Here is a 27,589-nt window from a genome sequence, read left to right as displayed (position 1 = left end):
ACAGTATATTTCTATACATCATAATGCCAGATAATATAGAGCTCCATATAATTATTTTCCCTGTAGAAACTGTGATAAGTAAGGAAAAATGTCAAATGCCACTGTGTATAATCCGTAAACATAATTCTTGCATTTTGCTGAAATAAGTAGCCTCACTACTTTACTCACATTAATTAAATCAAATTGAGAGCAATAAACCTGCTACTCAGATTTTTGCTCAATTTGGAACCTTAATGGTGTGATAAATAAAAAGAAATATGATTTATAAAAGATGTTCAAAACATGTTTTTTGTTTATACAATTATTTTGTGTTGTTATGGTAGATATAAACTTTCTTCTAGGTTCTCATTGTGTAGTTCCCTGTAAAAGGAACCTGTCACCAGTTTTGTGGGTTATAAACAGAGATGACCAAACACAAACGTTAAAGTTCAGGGTTCGGACCGGGCACCTAGTGTCTGGTGCTGAATTTTGAACATGGACTTCTCCTGGAAGTCCGTTTTACAGTTCATTAGCTCGGGGAGAAGAGAGAGAGTTTTTCCAGTTCCAAAGTTTGGGTCCTCATTTTAATGGGGTTTGAATGGAGGTTGAAGTTCGGGTACAGTTCTGGTACCCAAACCGAACTTTGGACTAAAAAAATCTACAGGTCCGATCATTCCTACTTATAAACCGTGCTCATCACCTTAAAGATTATGTGAATGGGGTTCCTACAACCCATTTATATTCTCAGATGTGCCCCTGCATACCGCTGAAAAAGTGCTTTATTTATGTCTTACACTGTATGTATATTGTGCTGTCCAATCTGATGGATGTCTGCAGATTGCGATCAGCGCCATCCCCGTCCATTCAAACACTGCATCATCTCTCAAGATGTAAGTGGATGATGTCTCTATGTCATCCACACAGTGCCTGAAGTCTCGCATCTACGCAGTGGAACCAGACCTGCTTACTGGTGAATGTATAAACTAGCAAAGACTTCGGGCACAGCTCTGCTGTGATGTGGTCAGGTTAGCTACACTCACATTATCAAACTAAGCTATGTTTTGAATATACTCTATTTTTCTATTCAGTGTATGGTCCAGAAGTATTTTGCCTGGCCAATTTTATGTTCTGCCATATACATCTATAAAGCGGTATGTGTGTTTTTATATTATTGATCTGATGTCTGATTTTCTGCAGAGATCAACTAACCTGTACTCCACTCTGCTCTGCAAGTACAATAGAAGTTATAGTAAATAGGAATAGGACAAAATCAGGGCTACCATAATACAAATACAATACGAAACTACAAATGCCACTCTGTTGATGCACATGGCAGAGAATTATCCTCTACTGTATGCATTAACGAAGTAGCTTTTGCAGTCTCACGTCACTGATCTGTCAGTAATAGTCATCAAACAAAGCTCGGCACTGCTTGTGTCAGATTTGCACTGCTCCATTGTACAGTTGATCATAGCGAAATTCTTGACTGTGGATCATTGTAGAAACCAATTAACATATTATATGAAAACATGCATGCTGAAGTTATAGTTACTGTACAGGACCATACAGTGCACATACAGGAGAATAGAGTGTATGTAAGTGGTAGAGTAACAGCAGGGCTATTCGGGAGGCCATCTGAGCAAGACTCCACACTAAATATGCATGCTCATCCAAGAACAGTTAAAAAGCTGCCGGCTAGATTTAATAGCAACTAAATGTTAAGAACAGTCTTCATGGGCATCCTTAGAGTGATGATATTTGTAAAATGGGCAGATTTAAAATAAACTATATTGGGATAAATAAATTATTATAAATGTACAATATTTTAAGACCACATTGTGATTTTGGGAATAACCCTTTAAGTTTGTTTGCTATCACTAAACTCTGTGCCCTATGTGAGGTAAAGCTTCAGCTGACTAGTCTTCCTGTCTTGTTGTGCCATCTTTGTTTGAGTTATGCCAAGTATCAGTGGTCTAAAAGCCAACACTATTACTGTTGCAATATATCAGCCACAAAAATCCCAAAACTCATTTGATTGATATTGAAAAATATACATCCATAATATAAGAAACATATTCTGAATGATGAGTAGAGAAATTAGACGAAATAGAAAAAACATTATAAATCTCATGATGGTGTCTTCATTTCTGCACTTATTAATAGAAAAATTTACTAGACGAGTGTCATCTTTGCCAAAAGTAACAAAAAGCAGCAAGTTTATCTCCAGCTGTGCTCATCCTGTAGCTATGGAGACTAGAGCAAGGAAAGTTTCTTGTTAAGCAAAAGTGGTTTTGACCAGCTCATGATTTTCTATAGTGACAATAGAAAAGGTAGCTGTTGTATAATACTTTATGTGTGGATAACGAGACATCTATGAGTGCACCCTGGATATATACTCAATAATGCTACTGGTTTCTAAGATAGTTCCTGAAGATCAGATCTCGGAGTACCAAAGTATATAAAATACACATATATATTAAAACATTTTAAATCCATTTTAAAGGGACTCTGTCAGCTGGGTTTCACACTCCAGGTCTATTCCCCCCATTCTTCAGTGATGCCTCAACCTGCTTGATTTATGGGTCCTTTGCATGACGTCATAACCAGAGTTGAGTGAATTTGTTCAGGTTCCCTCTTATTCGGCAACCTACAGCGCTTACCGAATAAGCTGCAGAGGGAACCCGGATACATGGAGCGCTCAGGCTGATCGGCGCCACAGCTGCATGTGTCACGGCTGTGTCACAGCCCATGCATGGAAAGCCCAACAAGCAGGCTTTCTATGCATGTGCTGTGACTGTGACACAGCCACGACACATGCAACTGCGGTGACGATCAGCTGGAGCGTTGCATGTATCCGGGTTCCTTCTGCAGCTTATTCGGCAAGAGGGAGAAAGAGCTCAACTGCGCATAAGAGCTTACACTGTACAGGGGAGTGAAAGTACACCACTGACCATAAGAGCATTCACCCTACAGGAGAGAGAGAGAAAAGAGAACCCTGCTGTCCATAAGAGCTTACATTTTATAGGAGAGAGGACCCTGCTGACAACAAGAACTTACACTCTATTGAAGAAAGAGACTTACCCAGCTACTCTTGAGATGGAAAATAACTTTGCCATATTAACTGTGCCCCACTGGAAACCACTGATCTGTGATGGCCCAGACACTAACCAACACTATGATAGGTTTGATAATCTGAAAGATGTTATACTGCTCTCTGATGCTTCAGCAAGTTTGTTTTGAGAACCACAAATCACATCTCAAAATGTTACAATTCGCATTGAATGAATTTTTGGAAAATTTGACTCCAGCTCGATCCTTTGCAGATCAATCTGCTCATCTCTAGAAAATAGCGTATAAGCGAACCGAACACTAGGTGTCCGGTACCTAACCCCGAACACGGACTTCTTACTGTTACTGTTTTGGTTTGCAGACATAGAAAGCTAGCTGAAAGGCTGTGATGCAGTCAATAAACAAGCAGTAAAGAGAACCTGTCACCCCCAAAATAGAAGATGAGCTAAGCCCACTGGCATCAGGGGCTTATCTACAGCATTCTGGAATGCTGTAGATAAGCCCAGGATCTATCCTGAATAGTGTTGAGCATTCCGATACCGCAAGTATCGGGTATCGGCCGATACTTGCGGGTATCAGAATTCCGATACCGAGATCCGATACTTTTGTGGTCTCGGGTATCAGTATCGAAACAACATTAATGTGTAAAATAAAGAATTAAAATAAAAAATATTGCTATACTCACCTCTCCGACGCAGCCTGGACCTCAGAGAGGGAACCGGCAGCGTTCTTTGCTTAAAATGCGCGCGTTTCCTGCCTCCCGTGACGTCACGGCTTGTGATTGGTCGCGTGCCGCCCATGTGGCCGCGACGCGACCAATCACAGCAAGCCGTGACGTAATTTTCAGGTCCTGAATGCAGAATTAGGCATTCAGGACCTGAAATTACGTCACGGCTTGCTGTGATTGGTCGCGTCGCGGTCACGTGGGAGGCACGCAACCAATCACAAGCCGTGTCGTAATTTTAAAATGCGCGAGTTTCCTGCCTCCCGTGACGTCACGGCTTGTGATTGGTCGCGTCGCCCATGTGACCGCGACGCGACCAATCACAAGGCTGTAGCGTAATTTTAAAATCCTGAATGCCTAGAATTAGGCATTCAGGACCTGAAAATTACGTCACGGCTTGCTGTGATTGGTCGCGTCGCGGCCACATGGGCGGCACGCGACCAATCACAAGCCGTGACGTCACGGGAGGCAGGAAACGTGTGCATTTTAAGCAAAGAACGCTGCCGGTTCCCTCGGTGAGGTCCAGGCTGCGTCGGAGAGGTGAGTATAGCAATATTTTTTATTTTAATTCTTAATTTTACACATTAATATGGATCCCAGGGCCTGAAGGAGAGTTTCCTCTCCTTCAGACCCTGGGAACCATCAGTGATACCATCCGATACTTGAGTCCCATTGACTTGTATTGGTATCAGGTATCGGTATCGGATTAGATCCGATACTTTGCCGGTATCGGCCGATACTTTCCGATACCGATACTTTCAAGTATCGGACGGTATCGCTCAACACTAATCCTGAAAGATGAGAAAAAGAGGTTAGATTATACTCACCCAGGGGCGTTCCTGCTGTGGTCCAGTCCGATGGGCCTCGCAGTCCGGTTCTGGGCCTCCTATCTTCTTACGATGATGTCTTCTTCTTGTCTTCATGCTGCGGCTCCGGCGCAGGCGTACTTTGTCTGCCCTGTTGAGGGCAGAGCAAAGTACTGCAGTGAGCAGGCACTGGGAAAGGTGAGAGAGGCCTGGCGCCTGCGCACTGCAGTACTTTGCTCTGCCCTCAACAGGGCAGACAAAGTATGCTTGCGCCGAAGCCATAGCATGAAGACAAGAAGAGGACATCAGGCCCCGGACCGGACCGCGACGTCCATCGGATCGGACCACCCGCCCAGGCAAATATAATCTAACCTCTATTTCTTATCTTTCAGGATACATCAGGGGCTTATCTACAGCATTCCAGAATGCTATAGATAAGCCCCTGATGCTGGTGAGCTTAGCTCATCTTCCATTTTGGGGGTGACAGGTTCCCTTTAAGACTCTGGACACTTCTGGCCCCATGAAAACTATGCCAAATATTGGCATGGCTGTAATTTGCCAGTGCAGCACGTAACCTGGCCAGACGTAAATAAATAATTAAAAAAAATACGACATGTAGCTCTGCCTATTTTTATAACCAGCCGAGGGAATGCATACAGCTATGAGCCGATCTCCTTATTTGCTAGAAAGTGACCAATGGGGGGATTATTTTTTTTGGTAATAAATGGGTAAAAGAGGGAACTTGTAAGAGAGTCATTTTTACAAATAAAGGACTTTTATGTGTGTTTCTTTCTTTTGACTACAAGGTTAGTAATGTGGGTGTCAGACAGATGCCTCTCCATTACTAACCGCTGTGCATGAAGTCAGCGGACATTGCACAGCTGACATCAACAACAAAACCATTACCCTAATTATCACTGCACCAGGACAATCAGGAAGAGCTAAATCTAAGACACAGAACTGACGTGTCTAATGGATGTGCCATTTCGGAGATGACTGATGGCTGGTGTTATGCGGCTTGGAAGGGGTCAATATCCATGGCCTTTCCCAGCCTATTAATATCAGCCCACATATGTTTGCTTTGCCTTAGCTTGTTATGAAAAATAGGAGGGACCCCACATCATTTTTTATGGTTCATTTCATTTTTATGGTTGAGCATTTAATATTCTTGTAAGGATCTATAAATTAAGAGATTTTGAAGGTCCACAAGAGACTTCTCTTTAATAAGAGATTTCCTGCCACCTGATTAAACTTGATAGTCCTGTTTTTTTCTTCATTGTCTATTTCTGTCTAACTATACATTGTACTCTTCTATTTCTATGACTTTCTTAAGCAATATGAGCAAATTCAATTGTTTTCATTTTAGTATTTTTGTGTACTTATGTCATTTGTTTTCTAAGCGCCCATTTTTAAAATAAAACATGCAATCATGTTTAGACCATCTAGACCTGTACTCTGCATTTGACACAGTTGACCACTGCCTCCTACTACAGATCTTCTCTTCCTTTGGCGTCAGAGAGCTTGCACTATCCTGGATCTCCTCATACCTTACCAATCGCACATTTAGCATTTCCAACTCCTATACTACCTCCTTATCTCTCCCTCTCTCTGTTGGTGTTCCTCAAGGCTCTGTCTTAGGACCCCTACTCTTCTCCATCTATGCCCTTGGCCTGGGACAACTCAAAGTGCTATGGCTTCCAGTACCATCTATATGCTGATGTCATGCAGATCTACATCTCTGGCCCAGATGTTGCCTCTCTGCTGTCCAGAATCCCAGAGTGTCTAACAGCCATATCCTTCTTCTTCTCCTCTCACTTCCTTAAGCTCAATGTGGACAAATCTGAACTAGTTTTGTTTCCTCCATCTCGCATATCTTCTCTACATGATCTAACTATCACAATAAATGAATTCACACTTTCCCCGGTCCCGGTAATCCGCTGCCTCGGAGTAACCCTTGACTCTACCCTGTCCTTCAAACCGTACATCCAAGCTATTGCCACCTCCAGTTACCTCCAGCTCAAAAATATTTCCAGAATCCATCCTTTCCTCAACGCTCAATCTACCAAGATACTTGTGCATGCCCTAATCATTTCCCCCTTTACAACCTGCAATGACCACGTTGCTACCTCAACACCATTGGAGCTACTGCAACCCCCAACCTACTGTCTCCTTCCCCATATGGGTTGAACTAGATGGACTAAAAGTCTTCCCTCAACCTTAATAACTATGTTACTATGTTACTATAATCCTGTAGAATGTAAGCCCGCAAGGTCAGGGTCCTCTTCCCTCTGTACTGGTCTACCTTTGTTAGTTTGTCTACTGTAAGTGATATATGTATCTTGATTTAATCCCTTCTCATGCACATCACCAATATAATCATGGTGCTATATAAATAAATAATAAAATAATAATAATAGCCATGATAAAAATCACAAATGTGTACTAAGTTACAGAAAACTGAGTCTGTTTTTCTTGAAATAAAGACTAAAAAGGAGAAACTAATGAAATTGTAAATAAAAAAAAAACTTTTCAAAGACTACAATAACAGCAAAACCTTTAAAAATGAACATGAAAGACAGGCTTCGAAGACATACAGGTTATGCTTCACACTGACTTAGAGTGCTATGTTGGTTTCAGCAAATATATATTTTTCTTTGAAAAGTTAGAAAGATACACAATTTTCTAATGCATAATCTGCATTAATTCTTTCCATTGTTCAAGATCTTTGCTTGCTATCATTGAATAGACATCATTGGTTATTTGCAGAAATGAATCATACTTGACAAGGTCATGTGATAGATACATTGTACTGTTTACAGTTCCAGTAATATTTTCTTTAAAGGGGTTGTCCACCAATAGGACAACCCCTTATTGAACTAAATGTTTAGCCCAGATAAAATTAAAAAAAACAATATTCATCTTCCGCACCACCGCCGTTCTCGCAGTGTCGGCACTCACTCTCTCCAAGGCTCTTGTGCGGTGTTGTGACACGTGACCCCAGTGCCCACTCAGCACTGGCATCACTAGTCCCCACCTACGTACAGATTGAACAGGAAGGGTATGTCTAGGCTGCAGCTGATCTCTGACTTCCCCTTCATGTTCCATCCATATGTAGTTGGTAACAGTGACACCAGCGCTGATTGGGCTAGGTTCATGTGTCACAACATCGCAAAAGAGCCACAGGGAGAGTGAGTGCCGACACCGTGGGATCAGCGCCAGCATGGAGGTGAGTATAGGCTTTTTTATTTCATTGGGGACAAACAATTAGTTCAAGAAGGGGTTGTCCTAGTAGTGGACAACCTCTTTAAGCCATTCACATGTATGTCCATCACATGATCAATGGACAGAAGTTTTAATCCATTTAAAGTAAACTTACTCTTTTTATTTACCTCCTAACATATGCGGCATATCTGTGTCACAAGGATCACTCAATAAAAGCTCTTCAGCACACTGCTCGGCATGCACAATTGCTGAGCTCCAACATATTAGTGTGTAGTGAGCTGCCCGGCTGTGACTGTTCTATTATCATTGACATAGAATCTGTGACAGACACTGCCCCCGTGTGGCCAGAAGTTATACCTATGCCGAATGTGATTACAGAGAAACAAACTGTATTGGCTAAACTTCCCCCTGTTGTGTCATGTGAACAGGAAGGGGAGGGAAAGAGAGAGCCCGGGAAACTTTTGGGTGCAGAGAGAAGTCTGTGTGTGCTGGCATCCTCCTGTAGATGCGATATAAAAGATTGCCTGGATGACCTCTCTCTCTTGGAAGCTGACATCCAGATTGTTCCCAGCTTCCACACTGCGGAGCACTCAGCGGTGACATATTCACAGATTCTGGAGCCCATGAACTGTAAGCGGGTCCTCTGTTGAGAGGCCGAACATTCCAACCTTACCTGCTGAACCCCAAGGACTACAGTCTGGACCTGAGAGACAGAGTTTGTTTAATCCCTGTTGTTTTTCTCTTCGGCTGGAGCGTCTCCCTGCAGTGACAGACAGGCCTGCGACGCGGGAAGATAACCTCCTGGAGCAAAGGAACTGGTAACGTGTGGATAGGGACAGTGAGGGACAGTTTGTTATTACACGTTATCTCTGTGAATAGGCATATTTTGCATTGTCTATTATTGTGTTCCGCTGTGTTAAGGAAAATGTATAACAGTAAAGATACGTTTGTTAAGATGGAATCTGAGTGTGGAAGTTTTGCTGGGCCAGATCATGGATATACATGGGCGACCTTACCCTCGGCCACTTCATCTGGCGTAGTCGGCAGGATCTGTGCCCAGCAAGATTCCCACCCAGGCCAAGTGTACAGTCAGAAACCGCCGCCGGTGTCCATTGTAAACCAGGTCAGGAAGTTTGGCGGGCGAAACTACCCCGTACCAGAGTGGGCGGAACAAGTGCAGATACGGGGAGAAATGTATAATATTGACCCTAAGACCTTGGCAGAAATGGCGGTACTGACGCTAGAGGGGGAGGCATGGACGACAGTCAGACTGGAGACTGTCAGGGGGCAGTGTGCGTTGGAGGATTTGGTGCGGGTACAGGAAAAGACCTATGAGCCTACTACGTACCAGGGAACACTGCGATACCTGTTCTTTAGACGGACACAGCTTGAATGGGAGGACATTCCCCAATATGCAAATGCCCTAAAGGTACTCCTTGAACAAGTCTGTGCAAAAGGGGAACAGCTGGCTAATATAGCTCCTCGTGACCTGGTACTGAGAGACCAATTCGTTATAGGGCTGAGAGACCAGTACCTTAACCGTACGCTACAGGACTTGATTCAGATGACGCCGACTCTCACCTTTGCTGAAGTCAAGCAGGAAGCCATAGGACGTTCTAGGGGACCCGTCATGGATGTGGGGACTCAAAGCGCTGCGTGCAGATCCATATTAGACATTAAACAGCCCAACAGTGACACTGAGGAGCTGAAACAGATGGTAGCAGATTTGCAGCAACAGGTGTCACAGTTAACACTAGAACGACAGAGAGACCAGCGGATGCAACCTAGCCGTCCCGCGGGACCGTGTTGGTCATGTAGTGACCCTCGCCATAGGGCGAATCGTTGTCCTCAACGAACAAACCATCAGTTACCACGACGAACAGAATATCAGCTACATCCACGAGCAGAGCCACCACGCCAGGTCTCACCACAATGGCCGCCGTTAAACTAGACACCCCTGCAGCTGAGGTTCGAGCAGCAGGGGGGGACAGAGAATGGGGTGTAGAAAAACAGAGCCAGCAGCGGAATACTCTTGCCTCAAGTAGTCCTACACTTGAAGTTATTCTGGAGGGAGTTGCAGTGCAAGGATTGATGGACACTGGGTCACAAGTGACCACGATCTCTGAACAGTTTTATGAAAAGTACCTCAAACCAAGAACTGCTTGTGATCCAGATACCACCATTAAGATAATTGCAGCTAATAACCTACCCATTCCAGTAACCGGAGTCGCCTGGATGGATACGAAGGCCTGCGGACAAGACCTAGGGAAACGAGGAATCGTCATTGTCAAGGAAGGCTTCGGCTCCGAGACCCCAGTAATAATCGGAATGAATATCTTGAAAGACCTGGATCTTATGCTGTTGACAAGAAAAGGGCCCAAGTACTGGCAGAAAGTTACCAAACATAAACCGACTCGTCTGGCGTTCCAGCGCGTAATCCGGACCGTTGGACTTTAACAGATGGCAAAGGAACAACTACCTCTAGCAGCCATTAAAGTGCCCCGCTGTACCCGGATTACTTTGCCCGCTGAAAAAGAGACAGTCATTTCCCTACTTCTTAACACCAACCGACAGCTTGAAGGAGTTGAAGTGTTAATCGAGCCGAGGGCTCCAAGTGGGAGTAAGCTAAACCCACTAGTCGCCCGCACCCTAGCCATCGTGAGGAACGGAAGAGTCCCTGTCAGGCTGAACAACACCGCAGACGTAGGTGTAGCCCTTGAAGCTGGCACGCAACTTGCCAGAGTATATGCTCTACCCACAGAAGTGAACCCCATGGGACCCTTACAATTCACCCCAGCTACAGAAGATGGCTGGATGATAACTGTCTCAGCCATAAATGCTCAAGCAGATGATGAAGACATTGGGCGAAAACTACTAGAAAAAGTGCAACTGGACCCATCCCAGTACACCAAACAGGAAGTGTCTCAAGTGGAGAAACTACTGCGAGAACACCAAGACTCCTTTGCAAAGCATGACACCGACTTCGGGTACACCACCAGTATCCAACACAGGATTCCCACGGGCGATACTGCCCCTATTCGCGAGAGGTACCGACAAATACCACCTCAACAATACCAGGAGGTGAAAAGCCTCTTAGAATCTATGCTACAAGCCGGAGTGGTGCGGGAGAGCCAGAGCCCATGGGCTGCACCCATGATGATAGTCAAAAAGAAAGATGGATCCCTGAGATTTTGCGTAGACTACCGTCGGCTGAACGCTTGCACGATCCGGGACTCCTATCCACTCCCCCGGATCGAAGAGTCACTGACCGCCCTGAAAAAGGCCAAATATTTTTCGTCTCTAGACTTGGCCAGTGGATATTGGCAGGTCCCCATGAGTGAGAAGGACAGAGAAAAGACCGCCTTCATCCTTCCCATGGGCCTGTATGAGTTTGACCGGATGCCATTCGGCTTGAGTAACGCACCAGGGACCTTTCAGAGACTGATGGAACGCTGCCTGGGAGATTTCAACTTCGAATTCACGCTGATATACCTTGATGACATCGTGGTATACTCCGCCACCTTTGAGGATCATCTTCACAAGCTTGGCAAAGTGTTCCAGCGCTTGAAGAGACACAGCTTGAAGTTGAAGCCCAGCAAGTGCCGCATATTCCAGCAGGAGATCGATTACCTGGGACACCGGATCTCGGCCGAAGGTGTCCAACCCTCTCCAGAGAAGATAGCAGCTGTCCGAGAGTGGCCACAACCAACTACCATCAAAGAAGTCCAGGCTTTCCTGGGGCTAGCGGGCTATTACCGCCGATTTGTCAAGGACTTTGCCCGGCTTGCGGAACCACTGCATGAGACCCTCCGAGGGACTGCGAACAGTCCCAGAGGACGACGCATCAGCTGGGGGACCGACCAAGAAAAATCCTTCCGGGCGCTTCAAGCTGCTCTGACATCACCCCCTATTCTGGCATATGCAGACTACACCTTGCCGTTCCAGTTATACACCGACGCCAGCCTTCAAGGTCTCGGGGCGGTCCTCTCCCAAGTCCAAGATAACAAGGAACGCGTAATAGCCTATGCCAGTAGATCCCTCCGTGACACCGAAAAGAACCCTGTCAACTACAGCTCTTTCTGCCTGGAACTCCTGGCCCTGACCTGGGCTATGACAGAGAAATTTGCTGGCTACCTGACGGGGGCGGAGGTGCTGGTCGTGACAGACAACAATCCTCTTGCCCACCTAGAAAATGCCAAACTAGGGGCAATGGAACAGCGCTGGATGGCAAGGCTCTCTAGATTCCAATACAAAATTAAATACAGAGCGGGGACGGAGAATCAGAATGCTGACAGCCTTTCCAGAGTGACATCATCCCCGCCAGTGGGGGACCGGGATGAAGAGTTGGAGGAAGATGAACTGCCCGACTTTGCCCGGCTAGCTAAACAAATAGAAGATGGCCGCCAGTATGCTGTAGGCGGGATCGAAGCCGTAGTGGGGTCCCCCCTGTCCCAACAAGAATGGGCCAAGCTTCAAGATCGAGACCCTGAACACGTCTTACTGAAACAGTACGTGAAGACACAAGAGAAACCACCCTCCGAAGTAAGGGCCCGACTATCAACCAGGGCCTCTGTCCTACTTGCCCAATGGGATCGGCTGATCGTGAAGGATGGAGTCTTGTATCGCAGGGCCCTTTTATCCCATTTGCTGGAAGAATGTTTGCAGATTGTCGTCCCGGTGCAGCTAGCCCATGAGATGGTGGCTGAAGCCCACAGAAGGAACGGCCACTTCGGCATAGACAAGACCCTCCGGTGGACCCAGCAATTCATTTTTTGCCCAGGACTCCGTAAGCTGGTTGAAAACGTCTGCTTAAAATGTCGTACATGTGAACTCCACAAGTCTACTGAGCAGCGTGCACCCGTCCAGACTATTAGCACATCCAGGCCCCTCGAATTGTTGATGGTGGACTATCTGTTGATCGGAACGGCGAATAGTGGCTACCAGTAGGGTTGAGCGACCTGTACATTTATAGGATCGGGTCGGGTTTCACGAAACGCGACTTTTTCAAAAGTCGGGTCGAGTGAAATCGGCCGATCCTATTAAAAAGTCGGGGTCGGGGTCAGCCGAAACTCGAAACCCAATGCAGTGCATTGGGTTTCCAATGGTTCCCAGGGTCTGAAGGAGCAGAAACTCTCCTTCAGGCCCTGGGATCCATATTTAAGTGTAAAATAAAGAATTAAAATAAAAAATATCGCCATACTTACCCTCTGATGCACCCTGGTACTAAGCGGGAACCTTCCTTCCTTAGAATCAGCCTTCCAAGACCTTGCTGTGACGTCGCGGTGACGTCGCGGCTTGTGATTGGTCGCGCGGCCGCCCATGTGACCGCTCACGCGACCAATCACAAGCCGCGACGTCACCGTGACGTCACCGAAGGTCCTGGAAGGGCTGATTCTTAGGAAGGAAGGCTGCCGGAAAGAAGCTGAGGGTGAGTATATTCCTATTAGGTATATACTCACCCTCGGACGCACCCTGCTTCTTTCCGGCAGCCTTCCTTCCTAAGAATCAGCCCTTCCAGGACCTTCGGTGACGTCACGGTGACATCGCGGCTTTTGATTGGTCGCGCGAGCGGTCACATGGGCGGCCGCGCGACCAATCACAAGCCGCGACGTCACCGCGACGTCACTGCAAGGTCTTGGAAGGCTGATTCTAAGGAAGGAAGGTTCCCGCTTAGTACCAGGGTGCATCAGATGGTAAGTATAGCGATATTTTTTATTTTAATTCTTTATTTTACACTTAAATCTGAATTCCGATACCAATTCCCGATATCTTAAACATATCAGGAATCGGTATCGGAATTCCGATTCCAGATTCAGAAGATCGCCGACTTCATGGCCGACCCCACACAGGGGTCGGGTTTCATGAAACCCGACTTTGCCAAAAGTCGGCGACTTCTGAAAATTGCCGACCCGTTTCGCTCAACCCTAGCTACCAGTACTGTCTGGTGATGGTGGACCACTTCACGAAATTCGCCGTCGCTGTTGCTACCAAAGATCAGACAGCCAAATCAGCTGCACAGGCCATCTGTCAACACTTCGTTCGGGTCTACGGGTGTCCGGAGCGGCTACACTCTGATCAGGGGGCGTGTTTTGAAGGGCGAGTCATTGAAGAACTTCAGCATAAGTATGGAATCAAGAAGTCCAGGACCACCCTGTATCATCCATAAGGGAATGGCGCGTGTGAACGTTTCAACCAGACCCTCTTACAACTGATCCGAACCTTAGCAGAAGACAAAAAACTCGACTGGCCTCGATTCCTCCCAGAACTGCTGTGGGCCTATAACAATCAAGTCCATTCTGTTACCGGATACACGCCTTACACCCTCCTTTTTGGCTGCCCAGGCAAAGGCATCCATGAGCTACACCTGTCTAACTCTGATGAAGACACCTGTGGTACCTATCCTTCCTGGCTACAAGCACACCGCCAAAGGATGGAGACTGTCTACCGGCTGGTGGAACAGCAGATCCAGGACCAGGTCCACGCTGATCCACTTCCAGTACAAGAAGACCTACTGAATGTGGGTCAACTGGTCCTAGTTTGTATAAAGAAACCGCAAGGAAAACTCCGGCCCAAGTGGGAGACCGAAGTCTATCGAATAATTGGACACCCATACCCTGGTGGCCCCGTCTACCAAGTACAAGGCGAAGACAGCGGCAGCCTCCGCACCCTGCACCGTAACATGTTTCGCCCCTGTCGTTCTCAGTCTGACTTCCCTCCTGTGATACCTAGAGAGATAGATATCACTAATACTGTTGGAGACACCGATACCGGGGATGTAGAGGTGGAAGACATCCCTACCCCTGCTCGCCTGACTGACTTACCGACTGGGGTAGAGGGTGGGGTGACCGATCGGGGAGAGAGACTAGCACCCGTTAGGCGGACGGCGAGGACCACCGCAGGAGTGCCCCCGGGACAGTCCTACAGAGACCAATATGTGTGGCCCTCTTCACAGCTGGGTCCTACAACCTCCACAGCCATCGCCGCCCTGGAGTCAGTCGTTGACAGGGACTGCCAACCTTTGAGTGGGGGGGCGTGTAGTGAGCTGCCCGGCTGTGACTGTTCTATTATCATTGACATAGAATCTGTGACAGACACTGCCCCCATGTGGCCAGAAGTTATACCTATGCCGAATGTGATTACAGAGAAACAAACTGTATTGGCTAAACTTCCCCCTGTTGTGTCATGTGAACAGGAAGGGGAGGGAAAGAGAGAGCCCGGGAAACTTTTGGGTGCAGAGAGAAGTCTGTGTGTGCTGGCATCCTCCTGTAGATGCGATATAAAAGATTGCCTGGATGACCTCTCTCTCTTGGAAGCTGACATCCAGATTGTTCCCAGCTTCCACACTGCGGAGCACTCAGCGGTGACATACTCACAGATTCTGGAGCCCATGAACTGTAAGCGGGTCCTCTGTTGAGAGGCCGAACATTCCACCCTTACCTGCTGAACCCCAAGGACTACAGTCTGGACCTGAGAGACAGAGTTTGTTTAATCCCTGTTGTTTTTCTCTTCGGCCGGAGCGTCTCCCTGCAGTGACAGACAGGCCTGCGACGCGGGAAGATAACCTCCTGGAGCAAAGGAACTGGTAACGTGTGGATAGGGACAGTGAGGGACAGTTTGTTATTACACGTTATCTCTGTGAATAGGCATATTTTGTATTGTCTATTATTGTGTTCCGCTGTGTTAAGGAAAATGTATAACAGTAAAGATACGTTTGTTAAGATGGAATCTGAGTGTGGAAGTTTTGCTGGGCCAGATCATGGATATACATGGGCGACCTTACCCTCGGCCACTTCATCTGTACAGTCCATGAGAGAGTACTCTTTGACAATGTCATATCCCCTGCACAACGTTCACAGTTGGGACTTAAAATTGACATTAATGAGTTATCAGTCTAATGCATGGAAGTAGTTAGCCCTAGAGAAATAAGTAGGCTGGGTTCAAACGACCATAGATTTTCTCATTCATGAGAATCGAGTTATGAGAATCACACTCTGATTAAACTCTGATCAGTGTTTGATTCCAGTGTCATCATAGTATGATCTGATTCACTCGAATGAAAGAATCAGAGCACAATCTGAGGAGAAGAAGGAGAACAACATTTTTCCATCTTCTCCATTCTGTGGGTCCAACGAAATCAGAATACAGTCAGATGTCATCCGAGTGCAGTCTAATGAGTTCCTCTCATCCTCAAATTTGAGTGGGCTTGTCTAGTCCTATTTATACGTCAAATCACAGCATGCTCTCATCCGATTAATACAGGGGTAGGAGAAATCCTGTACAGACACTTTTTGACTGATAGATGACAACATTATTTGAGGAGACCCCCCTCAAATTTCCCTGACTTTCCTTTTGGAATATTTGAAAGTAGGCTTCTAAAGCAGACAACTCGTTCAACATCCATTTTTTTGTAGAACAAGTATAAGAAACTGAATAGATGATATGATTCATAAGAAGACTACTGGAAATTTACTGTTTTTCTGTGAAACTATAGAAACTGATAGGTTACATTTAGTGATGAGTGAATATACTCGTTACTCGAGATTTTCCGAGCACGCTCGGGTGACCTCCGAGTATTTTTAGTGCTCGGAAATTTAGTTTTCATCACCGCAGCTGAATGATTTACATCTGTCAGACAGCTTGATTACATGTGGGTATTCCCTAGCAACCAGGCAACCCCCACATGTACTTATGCTGGCTAACAGATGTAAATCATTCAGCTGCAGCAAGAAAAGCTAAATCTTCGAGCACTAAAAAATACTCTGAGAACACCCGAGCGTGCTTGAGAAATCTCGTGTAATGAGCATATTCGCTCATCACTAGTTACGTTGCATCCAACCAGTGATTTTGCAGCCCATTTTAAAGATTTCTGGTGACTACAATGTGTTACTCAAAATGGCTTCCAATGGATATCAGAAAATGCTGTATTACAAATCTGATTTTTTTTTAAAGTAGTAATGCAAACTACAGTGCTGTATGAAATATTAATGGACTGAAATTTTATGTGATGTGTTTACTTGTTTTGTCTTGTTATACATCTGAAAAAAAATCCACCAAGGAATTGTTGAATGTCATGCACATAAATTAAAATATTAACACATGACAGAAAGGTCATGGGTAATATGATAATAAGACAAGACTAAATTATTGGCTCGCTGTAATTTTCATGCGCCTAAATAATTGCACTCGGTGTCTATTCATATCCTGCCTTCTATCATCGGGTTCACATAAAATGAAACATTGTTTACAATTAATCACAATTACAGTGATGCTCTTTCTTTTCTTTAGAATGTTGTACAGTCCCAATTTAAAGAGAAAATGACACATCTCTTTACTCACCTGGTGATCGGGAGAGAAATACAAGACCTTGACATGCGCAACCTATTCTTTGGGGATTATATAATTACCAAAACTGCTGAGAAGTCTGAGAGGGTTTACAATGAAATTATGGATATGGAGAGACTTAAAAATGTAAGTATGTCTCTTTTATTGTAAGGGCTAATTGTTTATCTCTTTGTTATGTTTTCATGCAGTCATTGATTGAGAAAGGGGCAAATAATATAAATCTGGAAAACATGCAGTCTTGCAACAGGCTGACATTTCATATTTTGCAGAGATCACTTTTCATCGATCAATTTATTAACATTAGACAAAAGGATTGCAATGAATGTACAGCACAAGTCGGTATCAGGTGTATAGAGCTGTCTTACTGGGCGAAACACAGCCAGGATCTGCCTATGGAGCTCCGCCTGCAACCGTTAACATGTTAAATGCCAATGTTAAACTCTGACAGTGGAATTAACAGCATGCCAGCATGGAGATTTATCATTCTTTTTGCCAATTGGCAACCATGTGACGCGATCGCAGAGAGCCGATAGGTTGCAATGACAGCCAGAGGTCTGTTGAAGACCTCCGTGACTGTGGCTGGACTTCAAAGGAGACTGTGATTTTTAATATAAGCAACAATACTGTGATATTGCTGTATAGTAAAAGGTTCAGGTCTTCTAACGGAACTAATACATACAGTAAAAAGTAAAAGAAAAGTTTAAAAAATATTAAAATATAAAAACAATTAACCCCATCGGTAAACAATGTAAACAGAGGAAAATTCAAAAGGACAAAATTGTATTTTTGGTCCCCACAATACTATGAAAGATGCCGCAAGAAGCAATCAAAATGTCATATTTATCCTAAAATGGAAAAATCATCTTGCCCCACAAAAAAAGCTCTCACACAGCTCCATCTACTGAAGAATGAAAACGTTATGGGTCTCAAAAAATGGCAACACAATCTAAAAAAAATTTTTTTTTACAAACTTCTGATTTTTTTCACCACTAAAATGATTAAAAACATAGAAAAGTTTGTAATCAATGTAATCAGAATCATTAGAACAATGATATTGTCTAGTCATTTTAATCACACAATTTATGCCATAATATCAATTCCCAAAAATCAATGTCAGAATTGTGGGTTGTTTTGAATGTAGCCATTCAAAAGTACAACTCGTCCCACCAAAAAACAAACCCTAATACATCTATGTGGACAGAAGAATTAAAAAGTTGTAGGGGAGTAAGTATGAAATATGAGAAAATGGAAATTGGCCATGTTGGGAAGTAGTTACCGTATTTTTCGGACTATAAGACGCACTTTTTTTCCTCCAAATTTGGGAGGAAAGTGTGGGTGCGTCTTATAGTATGGATATAGCATGTGGGGAGGGGGGCAGCAGCGAGTGGGATCGCACTGTGATCCCACTTCAGGATGTCCCCGCTGCCCGGAATCAGCTGCTGGGGAAAGCACATGGCCCCGCTGATTAAGTGCAGTGAATATTTATTAGCTGCTCCCCGCCCACCGATCAGCTGAGCGGTGAGCGGGGAGCAGCAAATGAATGCTGCACTTAAGCAGGGACACACAGTTTCCCCAGCACTGATTTCGGGGAGAATCTGTGTGTCCGGGGGAGGAGGCAGCAGCAGGGGCCAGGAGATTGCTGCATACCTGCCTGTGCTGGACGCTGAGCTGTCTGGTGCACAGGGAGGACCTGTGTGATGTCAGAAGTGGGCGGGCTGGAGCATCACATGGCAGCTCAGAGCCCTCCCTCTTCTGACATCATCACAGGTCCTTCCGACTCCCACCTAGAATCTTCAGCTTCCTCTTATGTCCTGCGCTGTGGAAAGGCAACAACAACAGGGAGGGCTCTGTGTGTGTGCAGCCATGGGATGCTCCAGCTTTTACCTCACAACAGTGTGGCTGGCTGCCACAATTAAGAGGTCAGTCTTTACAAAACACAATAAAGCACTCTGCCGCTCCTTTGGTGAACTATAACTCCCAGCATGTCATAGGATCTGCAGGACATGCTGGGAGTTATAGTTCTCCCATGGGATTTTAAAGCAGCACTCCAGTGTTATTTTGCAGTGCTGGAGTGGTGCTTTCACTATAAGCCCTGTGCACTCATTCTTAGGGCTCATTTCCACATGCGAGGCACACGTCCGTATCTCGCATGTGGAAACCAAGCTGTGGAGCCGGCACTCCAGAGCGGAGCGTGCGGCCGCATAGGAACACATGGAGCTGCACAGCGAGATACGGACGTGTGCCTCGCATGTGGAAATGAGCCCTTATACTCACCCTCCAGCGTCTTCATATCGTACTTCACAGACACCACACTGGTCCTGCAGCTTCCAACATAATAACATACTATTATATATAATAACACCACATATAATAGTATGTTATTTATGTTATTAAATATTTTACCACATTTTTTTTGCTTCAAATACTTTTTTCCCTATTTTCCACCTCTAAAACCTGGGTGCGCCTTATAGTCCGGTGCGTCTTATAGTCCGGAAAATACGGTAAGTTGGAGACAGATAACACAGGATGTAGCAATTATAGCAAACGAATGGAGACTGCTCATTCACCCTTGTCTCTGCACAGTGATCCCTGCATGTGTCAGCGAATAGGTCTAAACTGTTCTTCCATAAAAGTCAACAGGTTGTTTTATTAATAACTGTTCACTGCTAAGAGAAATAGCTCAGGCAAGATACAAATTTATGGACAGAAAACAGAAATGAAAAATATTGCAGTCAGAAAATAAAGAAAAGGAGGAAAGTACAGTAGCAAATTTGAGTTAAAATGCGTATACAGGTTATTTTTTTCATCACTTCCTGAAAAAAACTGTTTTTTGCTACAATATGTATGACAGAAAGTGGAAGGAATTATATTCTCCACCTGGGCTGATTATTCTAAAGATTTTAAATTCATATGTAAAAACTGTCTTCAGTGAATACAGATTTTCACATTACTGAGATAGGAAATCACACTTGCTGCTCACAAAGTTTTATAGGGAGGTGGGAGGAGGCGGGAGGAATCAGAGACAGAAATAGATATTCTGCTGCAAGTTCACCTGAAACAACAGATACTTTAGGGATAAGTAACTAGCAGCAAAATGTCAGTTTCTGGCTCTGGCTCTGGCTCCTCCTTTTCCCCCTCATCTCTCCAAGAATTCTACAAACATTAGCTGTCACCTCTTATCTCAGAATTGTCAAAATCTGTATTCACTGCAGATTTTACCCAAGAACCAAGAATTTATTTTGAGAATGAATGATTGGCCTAGGAGAAGAAAGACATATCAGAAAATTTCTTATTTTCATGTGCTTGATTGATTTATGGGGAAAAATGACAAATGACAGCTACCAGTCATGTTCCAATATCTTAGTGGGATTAAAAAATATAAATATATTTTAAAAAAAACTATTTAATAAAATCCTTCGTAAACGCAGATAAAATTTCAAATCTATCCCACAAATGTTTTTTTATTCTTTTATTACATCATATGGTAAATTCAATTCTTACATTGTAAACAACAACTCAGCCTACAGAAAGCAGCCCTCCTACAGCTCCACATTGGCGAAGAAAAGGGTAATATTGTTTTGAACTTTTGATTTTCAGATATTTTCAATATCTCACCATCCACTACTGCTTTGAACGTGAGACAACCATCATTTTATAGAAAATCATCTTCGCTGTTTCGTATATAAATATGACTTGCAACTGTTTAATATATGATTAGTGTTGAGCATTCCGATACCGCAAGTATCGGGTATCGGCCGATACTTGCGGTATCGGAATTCCGATACCGAGATCCGATACTTTTGTGGTATCGGGAATCGGAATCGGAAGTTCCCAGTGTATGGTTCCCAGGGTCTGAAGGAGAGGAAACTCTCCTTCAGGCCCTGGGATCCATATCCATGTAAAAAATAAAGAATTAAAATAAAAAATAGGGATATACTCACCCTCTGACGCGCCCTGGTAGTAACCGGCAGCCTGCTTTGCTTAAAATGAGGCCGTGACGTCATTCTCAGGTCCTAAATTCCTAATTCTAGGAATTTAGGACCTGAGAATGACGTCACGGCTTGTGATTGGTCGCCTGGCGGTCACATGAGTGGCACGCGACCAATCAGAAGCCATGATGTCATGGAAGGCCCTAAACGCGCTCATTTTAAGCAAAGAAGGCTGCCGGTTAACAGCGGTGAGGTGCAGGGGCCTCCGGAGAGGTGAGTATATCAATATTTTTTATTTTAATTCTTTATTTTACACATTAATGTTGTTTCGATACCGATACCCGATACCACAAAAGTATCGGATCTCGGTATCGGAATTCCGATACAGCAAATATCGGCCGATACCCGATACTTGCGGTATCGGAATGCTCAACACTAATCGGAAGGTATCCTGCATTTTGCGCGCGTCTCCTGCCTCCCGTGACGTCACGGCTTGTGATTGGTCGCGTCGCCCATGTGACCGCGACGCAACCAATCACAACGCCGGAACGTAATTTTAAAATCCTGAAGGACCTGAAATTACGTCACGGCTTGCTGTGATTGGTTGCGTCCCGGCCACATGGGCGGCGCGCGACCAATCACAAGCCAGGACTTCGCGTAAGGAAGTTAAAGCGCGAATTTTAAGCAAACAACGCTGCCGGTTCCCTCGGTAAGGTGCAGGCTGCGTCGGAGAGGTGAGTATAGCAATATTTTTTAGTTTAATTCTTTATTTTACACATTAATATGGTTCCCAGGGCCTGAAGGAGAGTTTCCTCTCCTTCAGACCCTGGGAACCATCAGGAATACCGTCCGATACATGAGTCCCATTGACTTGTATTGGTATCGGGTATCGGTATCGGATTAGATCCGATACTTTGCCGGTATCGGCCGATACTTTCCGATACCGATACTTTCAAGTATCGGACGGTATCGCTCAACACTACTTCCGATACTTGGTGTCCCATTGACTTGTATTGGTATCGGGTATCAGTGATATCCGATACTTTTCGGGTATCGGCCGATACTATCCGATACCGATACTTTCAAGTATCGGACGGTATCGCTCAACACTATATATGATTAGTTATGCAGATTCTTGTTGTGTCATTGCATTCTTACTGTTTTGCTCCTAGTGGTGGAAAAATATTTTTCTTCCTGTATACTACAAATTAAAATCTTTTCTCACATCGCTAATAACTCAGTGTATTATTGGGTTGATTCCAAAGTGAAATGTCACTGGTTCAAATCAAGGAGCAGCCATGAAGAAGATTTCTCAAGAAAAGAGAAGCAGCAGCATCCAGCTCATCAATAGTGGTCACTCAGTTTATAAAATTGCCAAACTGCATTATGGGAGTTGCATGACAGTTGGAAGAATATGAGATGAAGTGTGTTCATGCATTGAAAAGCCAAAAGGTGAACATCCAGTCAAAATATTTTAGTCAATCAAAGTCAACAAGTCGGGTCATCACAAGGTCTATCAGTCTTGGCATGACAAACACAGCTGTGAAGGTGGCTCATATGCTTCATAATACTGAGATCACAGATGTCCATGCAGGCACTGTGCAATGCATATTACACAAGTATGGAATAGTGGCCCGAAAAAAAGTGAAGAAGCCTCAACTTCATCATCATTATCATAAGAGTCGTTCTTTCGAGTTTGCAAAAAAGTATAAAAGTGTACAGCCCGAAGAATGGCAATGGGTGATTTGCAGTTATGAGACAAAAGTTAATAGAATAGGATCTGATGGGTGCAAATAGGTTTGGAACAAGCAAAGGGGAAAAAAGCTAACAAATCGAGAAATTGAGGGAACTGTCAAATTCGGTGGAGGAAGTATAATGATATGGGGTTGTTTCACAGCCAAAGGCATTGGATACTTGACCAGAATTGATGGTGGTCTCAAAGCTGAGCTCTATGTGAGTATCCTACAAGACGAGTTACTTCGTACACTTGAGTACTATAGGTATGAAAAGGACAGCATAGTGTTCCAGCAGGACAACGACCCGAAGCATATGTCGAGATTGGAGAAGAAATAGTTCAATGACAATGAAGTAGAGGTGCTGGATTGGCCTCCACAATCCCCAGACCTCAACCCAATCGAACACATGTGAGTAGAGTTGAAGATAAAGTTGTATACATATCCAATTGAGTCAACTATTATGCACCATCTTTGGGAATGGGTGGAAGAAACCTTGGATCAGATTTCTGTAGAGACGTGCTTGAATCTGATCGAGAACTTTCCCAGAAGGATTTCGGCAGTGTTGAAAGCCAAAGGTGATTTACAAAATACTAACAAAAAAATAAAAATGTTAATTCAGATTTTTATGAGCAAAACATTAACAATGCATTGACATGACCAGAATCTGCATAACTAACCATACTGTATGTTGCATAGTTGCAAGTAGTGTTGAGCGATACCGTCCGATACTTGAAAGTATCGGTATCGGAAAGTATCGGCCGATACCGGCAAAGTATCGGATCCAATCCGATACCGATACCCGATACCAATACAAGTCAATGGGACTCAGGTATCGGACGGTATTCCTGATGGTTCCCAGGGTCTGAAGGAGAGGAAACTCTCCTTCAGGCCCTGGGAACCATATTAATGTGTAAAAGAAAGAATTAAAATAAAAAATATTGCTATACTCACCTGTCCGACGCAGCCGGGACCTCAGCGAGGGAACCGGCAGCGTTGTTTGTTTAAAATTCGCGCTTTTACTTGGTTACGTGAGGTCCCGGCTTGTGATTGGTCAGGGCGGCCATGTTGCCGGGACGCGGACCAATCACAGCAAGCCGTGACGAAATTACGTCACGGCTTGCTGTGATTGGTCCGCGTACCGGCAACATGGCCGCCATTAACCAATCACAAGCCGTGACGTCACGGGAGGCTGGACATGCGCGTATTTTGAAAAGCGCGCGTGTCCAGCCTCCAGTGACGTCCCGGCTTATGATTGGTCACGGCGCCATGTTGCCGGGACGCGGACCAATCACAGCAAGCCGTGACGAAATTACGTCACGGCTTGCTGTGATTGGTCCGCGTCCCGGCAACATGGCCGCCATTAACCAATCACAAGCCGTGACGTCACGGGAGGCTGGACACGCGCGCTTTTCAAAATACGCGCATGTCCAGCCTCCCGTGACGTCCCGGCTTGTGATTGGTTAATGGCGGCCATGTTGCCGGGACGTCACTGGAGGCTGGACACGCGCGCTTTTCAAAATACGCGCATGTCCAGCCTCCCGTGACGTCACGGCTTGTGATTGGTTAATGGCGGCCATGTTGCCGGGACGTCACTGGAGGCTGGACACGCGTGCTTTTCAAAATACGCGCATGTCCAGCCTCCCGTGACGTCACGGCTTGTGATTGGTTAATGGCGGCCATGTTGCCGGGACGCGGACCAATCACAGCAAGCCGTGACGTAATTTCGTCACGGCTTGCTGTGATTGGTCCGCGTCCCGGCAACATGGCCGCCCTGACCAATCATAAGCCGGGACTTCACGTAACCAAGTAAAAGCGCGAAATTTAAACAAACAACGCTGCCGGTTCCCTCGCTGAGATCCCGGCTGCGTCGGACAGGTGAGTATAGCGATATTTTTTATTTTAATTCTCTTTTTTACACATTATTACATTAATGTTGTTGCGATACCCGATACCCGATACCACAAAAGTATCGGATCTCGGTATCGGAAATTCCGATACAGCAAGTATCGGCCGATACCCGATACTTGCAGTATCGGAATGCTCAACACTAGTTGCAAGTTAAACTTATGTGTGAGATCGCCAAGATAATTGTCTATAAAATGATGGTAGTCTCAATTTCAAAGCAGTAGTGGATGGTGAGTTACGGAGCTTGAAAGTCAAAAGTTCAAAACATTGTTACCCTTTTACACATCAGTGTAAGTACATGCATGAGTATCTATATAAAAATACGAAAACATATATAACCCACATCAAATATCACTAGAAATGAGAATAATCAATCACAGAGAAGCTCACCCACCAAATACCCGACACGTGATTCACTGTTGTTTTGTCATTGAAAAAGCTGAGTCCTAACCCTGAGAGTCTGCTGAACGGTGACATCACTGACAAGACAAGAATGGTGCTGGACACTGGAGAGAGTGGCGGTATTTGAGCATATTAATACACTGACACTATAAATTAATTAAATATAAATTAATATTATATTATATTATAAATTAATATTAATACACTCACACATGCATATATTCACACATTTAATTTAAAAAAAATTGTTAGGAGTGCTTACTTAATGTTATATTCATATTTAAACTAGTGAAACAGTGATTGGACTTTTATATTCACTGTATAAAGTTCTTTCACAAATTTCCTTCTAACATATAGTGTTTGTTACTAATCTATGTACATTGAGGTTTAAAAATCTCCCAAATTTTATAGAATATAACCAGATTGTGGTCAAACAATTTCTGGGTATATAGTCATAGAGGAAAATGCGTGACATTGTTTGATATGTCTAGAAGCAAACTGTTTTTATTTTTTATCAATTATTTTAAATTTTATGTCTCAGTAGCAGTTTTATTTGATTTTGAATTTTTACTTTTTTAGAAATATTGTTTTTATGTAATACTATATATTAATAGAAACAGTCAATATTTTGTGTCGAGTGTCCATAATAATTTTGAACTAAGTAGAGCCTCTAGTAAGGATCCTTTTATTTTCCAATAATATTTTCTTCTTGTCATGCTAGCAGGCAAGATATTGATCTATGTTAGTCCAGTATGTTTTTTGCACGAAGGACAGACAATATTCATTTTTATCATATCTCTAAATACTTAATGAGTATGTCTATTTTTCGTAATGCACATTCTTGTAACCATAGTCTTCATAGGAGACCCACTTTATACTAAATATCATAAACAGAATATTTGACACATTACTGTTTTTTTACTTTTTTGTCATTTTCATTGCTTTAAGAAAATAAAAAAAGCAAAAATAAGAGTAACCATCACCATAAATAACAGATCTCATCTGCCCTGAAGCAATATAGTCTAGGAAAGCCTGCACATTTTTGTTCATTACAGCTGATAGATGATGTCCATTTTATTCGTACTAGTACAAAATTGAGCAGAAATGTTTTGTCTTAATGTTTCATAATATTTTCTAAAAAGACCTTAAATTATAACATTCTACATTGCAACTTCCAACACCATGATCAATATACAGTCTACGACTTCATTATGAACAACGTAGATATTATTAATTCTACTAAGTTATATTTTAATTGCAGAGTTAATCTATTCCCATATTGAGGTCAGATGCCATCATCATCCAAGGATCTTTATGTAAACATGAATGCAAAGGCTAGCACCCAATCTAGCCAATATTGTCAGAATTTACACTATGCGCAAGCACAGTAAGGTTTATCAGTTACAGTAGACCAACTGTAAGTCATGGAAATCATCTTTTTTCCTTATAATACCACATTCAAGAGGTGGTATTGGTCATTTTCTTGGGTTAAGACATATGGTGCATTGTAAAATTAGGTTTGATCCAATGGTACTGGAAACTCTAGTCATCGGTCCTCCACTGAAGATGGACCTAATGTGATATAACTCTATGACAAATGTATCCTCAACAAAACAAAATATGGCCCCACGCTCTTAACTGTATACTACAAAAAGGGCTGTGCACCTTTAGTATTTAATCATTTTATAGTAGCACAAATATGCTGTGTGGACAGATATAAACATATGCATAGTCAGCACAGTGTGATTAATGAATACATTAACTAAACATTTTTGCTGTGAACGTTAAAATTGTAATGTACTTAGCGTTTTTTATGAAGGTGCACAAAAGTCATCAAAATGTAGTTTGTGGCTAACGGAACAGGGAGCTGCCAAGATATACATGGCAGAAGAGGCTGAGATTTTTAATACAATAATACTAGGCCAGCCACCATATGTGGTTGACCTTGAACGAAAGTACATAGAATGTTTGTAAACTTTTATAAGCTTTAAATTTTCTGCATAGAGGCACTCAATTATTTAAGGACCATCAATGGGCATGTGTTGTAATTATGCTAAAACTACAGAATGCTTTTTGTTCATGTGTTGTATTTATTTAATACATTTTGATATATTTCTGTAATTTCTCTTGAATTTCTTGCTTCTGTATTTTAGTGTATGCAGGATTTTTTACACCAATACAATAAGCAAAGTAAGACACCCATGAATCTGGTAATGTTTCACTTTGCCATTGAACACATTTCTAGAATAAGTAGAATCCTGAAAATGCCAGGTGGACATGCTCTACTTATAGGTAAGATGTTACCATAATCATGTTATTGATCTTGAGATTTATCATGTTTTACCATTTATACGATACTTTTTAGCCCAACAGCAAGTTCAGTATGATTTCTTTACAGTATTTTGAATAATATTCCTATGTAAACAGTTACCAACAATTAAAAAAATGCTGTCTGAGCTTTCTGAACATGGTATT

General features: G+C 43.6%; 1 protein-coding gene across 1 annotated transcript in view; it reads left to right on the top strand.

The window, feature by feature from the left end:
- Positions 1-27,589, top strand: part of LOC143775062 (dynein axonemal heavy chain 3-like) — a 2,972,411-nt gene that overhangs the window by 2,203,523 nt on the left and 741,299 nt on the right. The window contains exons 50-51 of the mRNA XM_077262897.1: positions 17,086-17,268; positions 27,268-27,406. Of these exons, the coding sequence (XP_077119012.1) occupies positions 17,086-17,268; positions 27,268-27,406 (322 nt within the window). The remainder of the gene's footprint in view (positions 1-17,085; positions 17,269-27,267; positions 27,407-27,589) is intronic.

Source organism: Ranitomeya variabilis, chromosome 5 (assembly GCF_051348905.1).
Source record: "Ranitomeya variabilis isolate aRanVar5 chromosome 5, aRanVar5.hap1, whole genome shotgun sequence".
In the NCBI taxonomy this organism is placed as follows: domain Eukaryota; kingdom Metazoa; phylum Chordata; class Amphibia; order Anura; family Dendrobatidae; genus Ranitomeya; species Ranitomeya variabilis.
The sequence above is the reverse complement of the archived record's forward strand: the minus strand, read 5'-3'. Positions and strand labels throughout refer to the sequence as shown.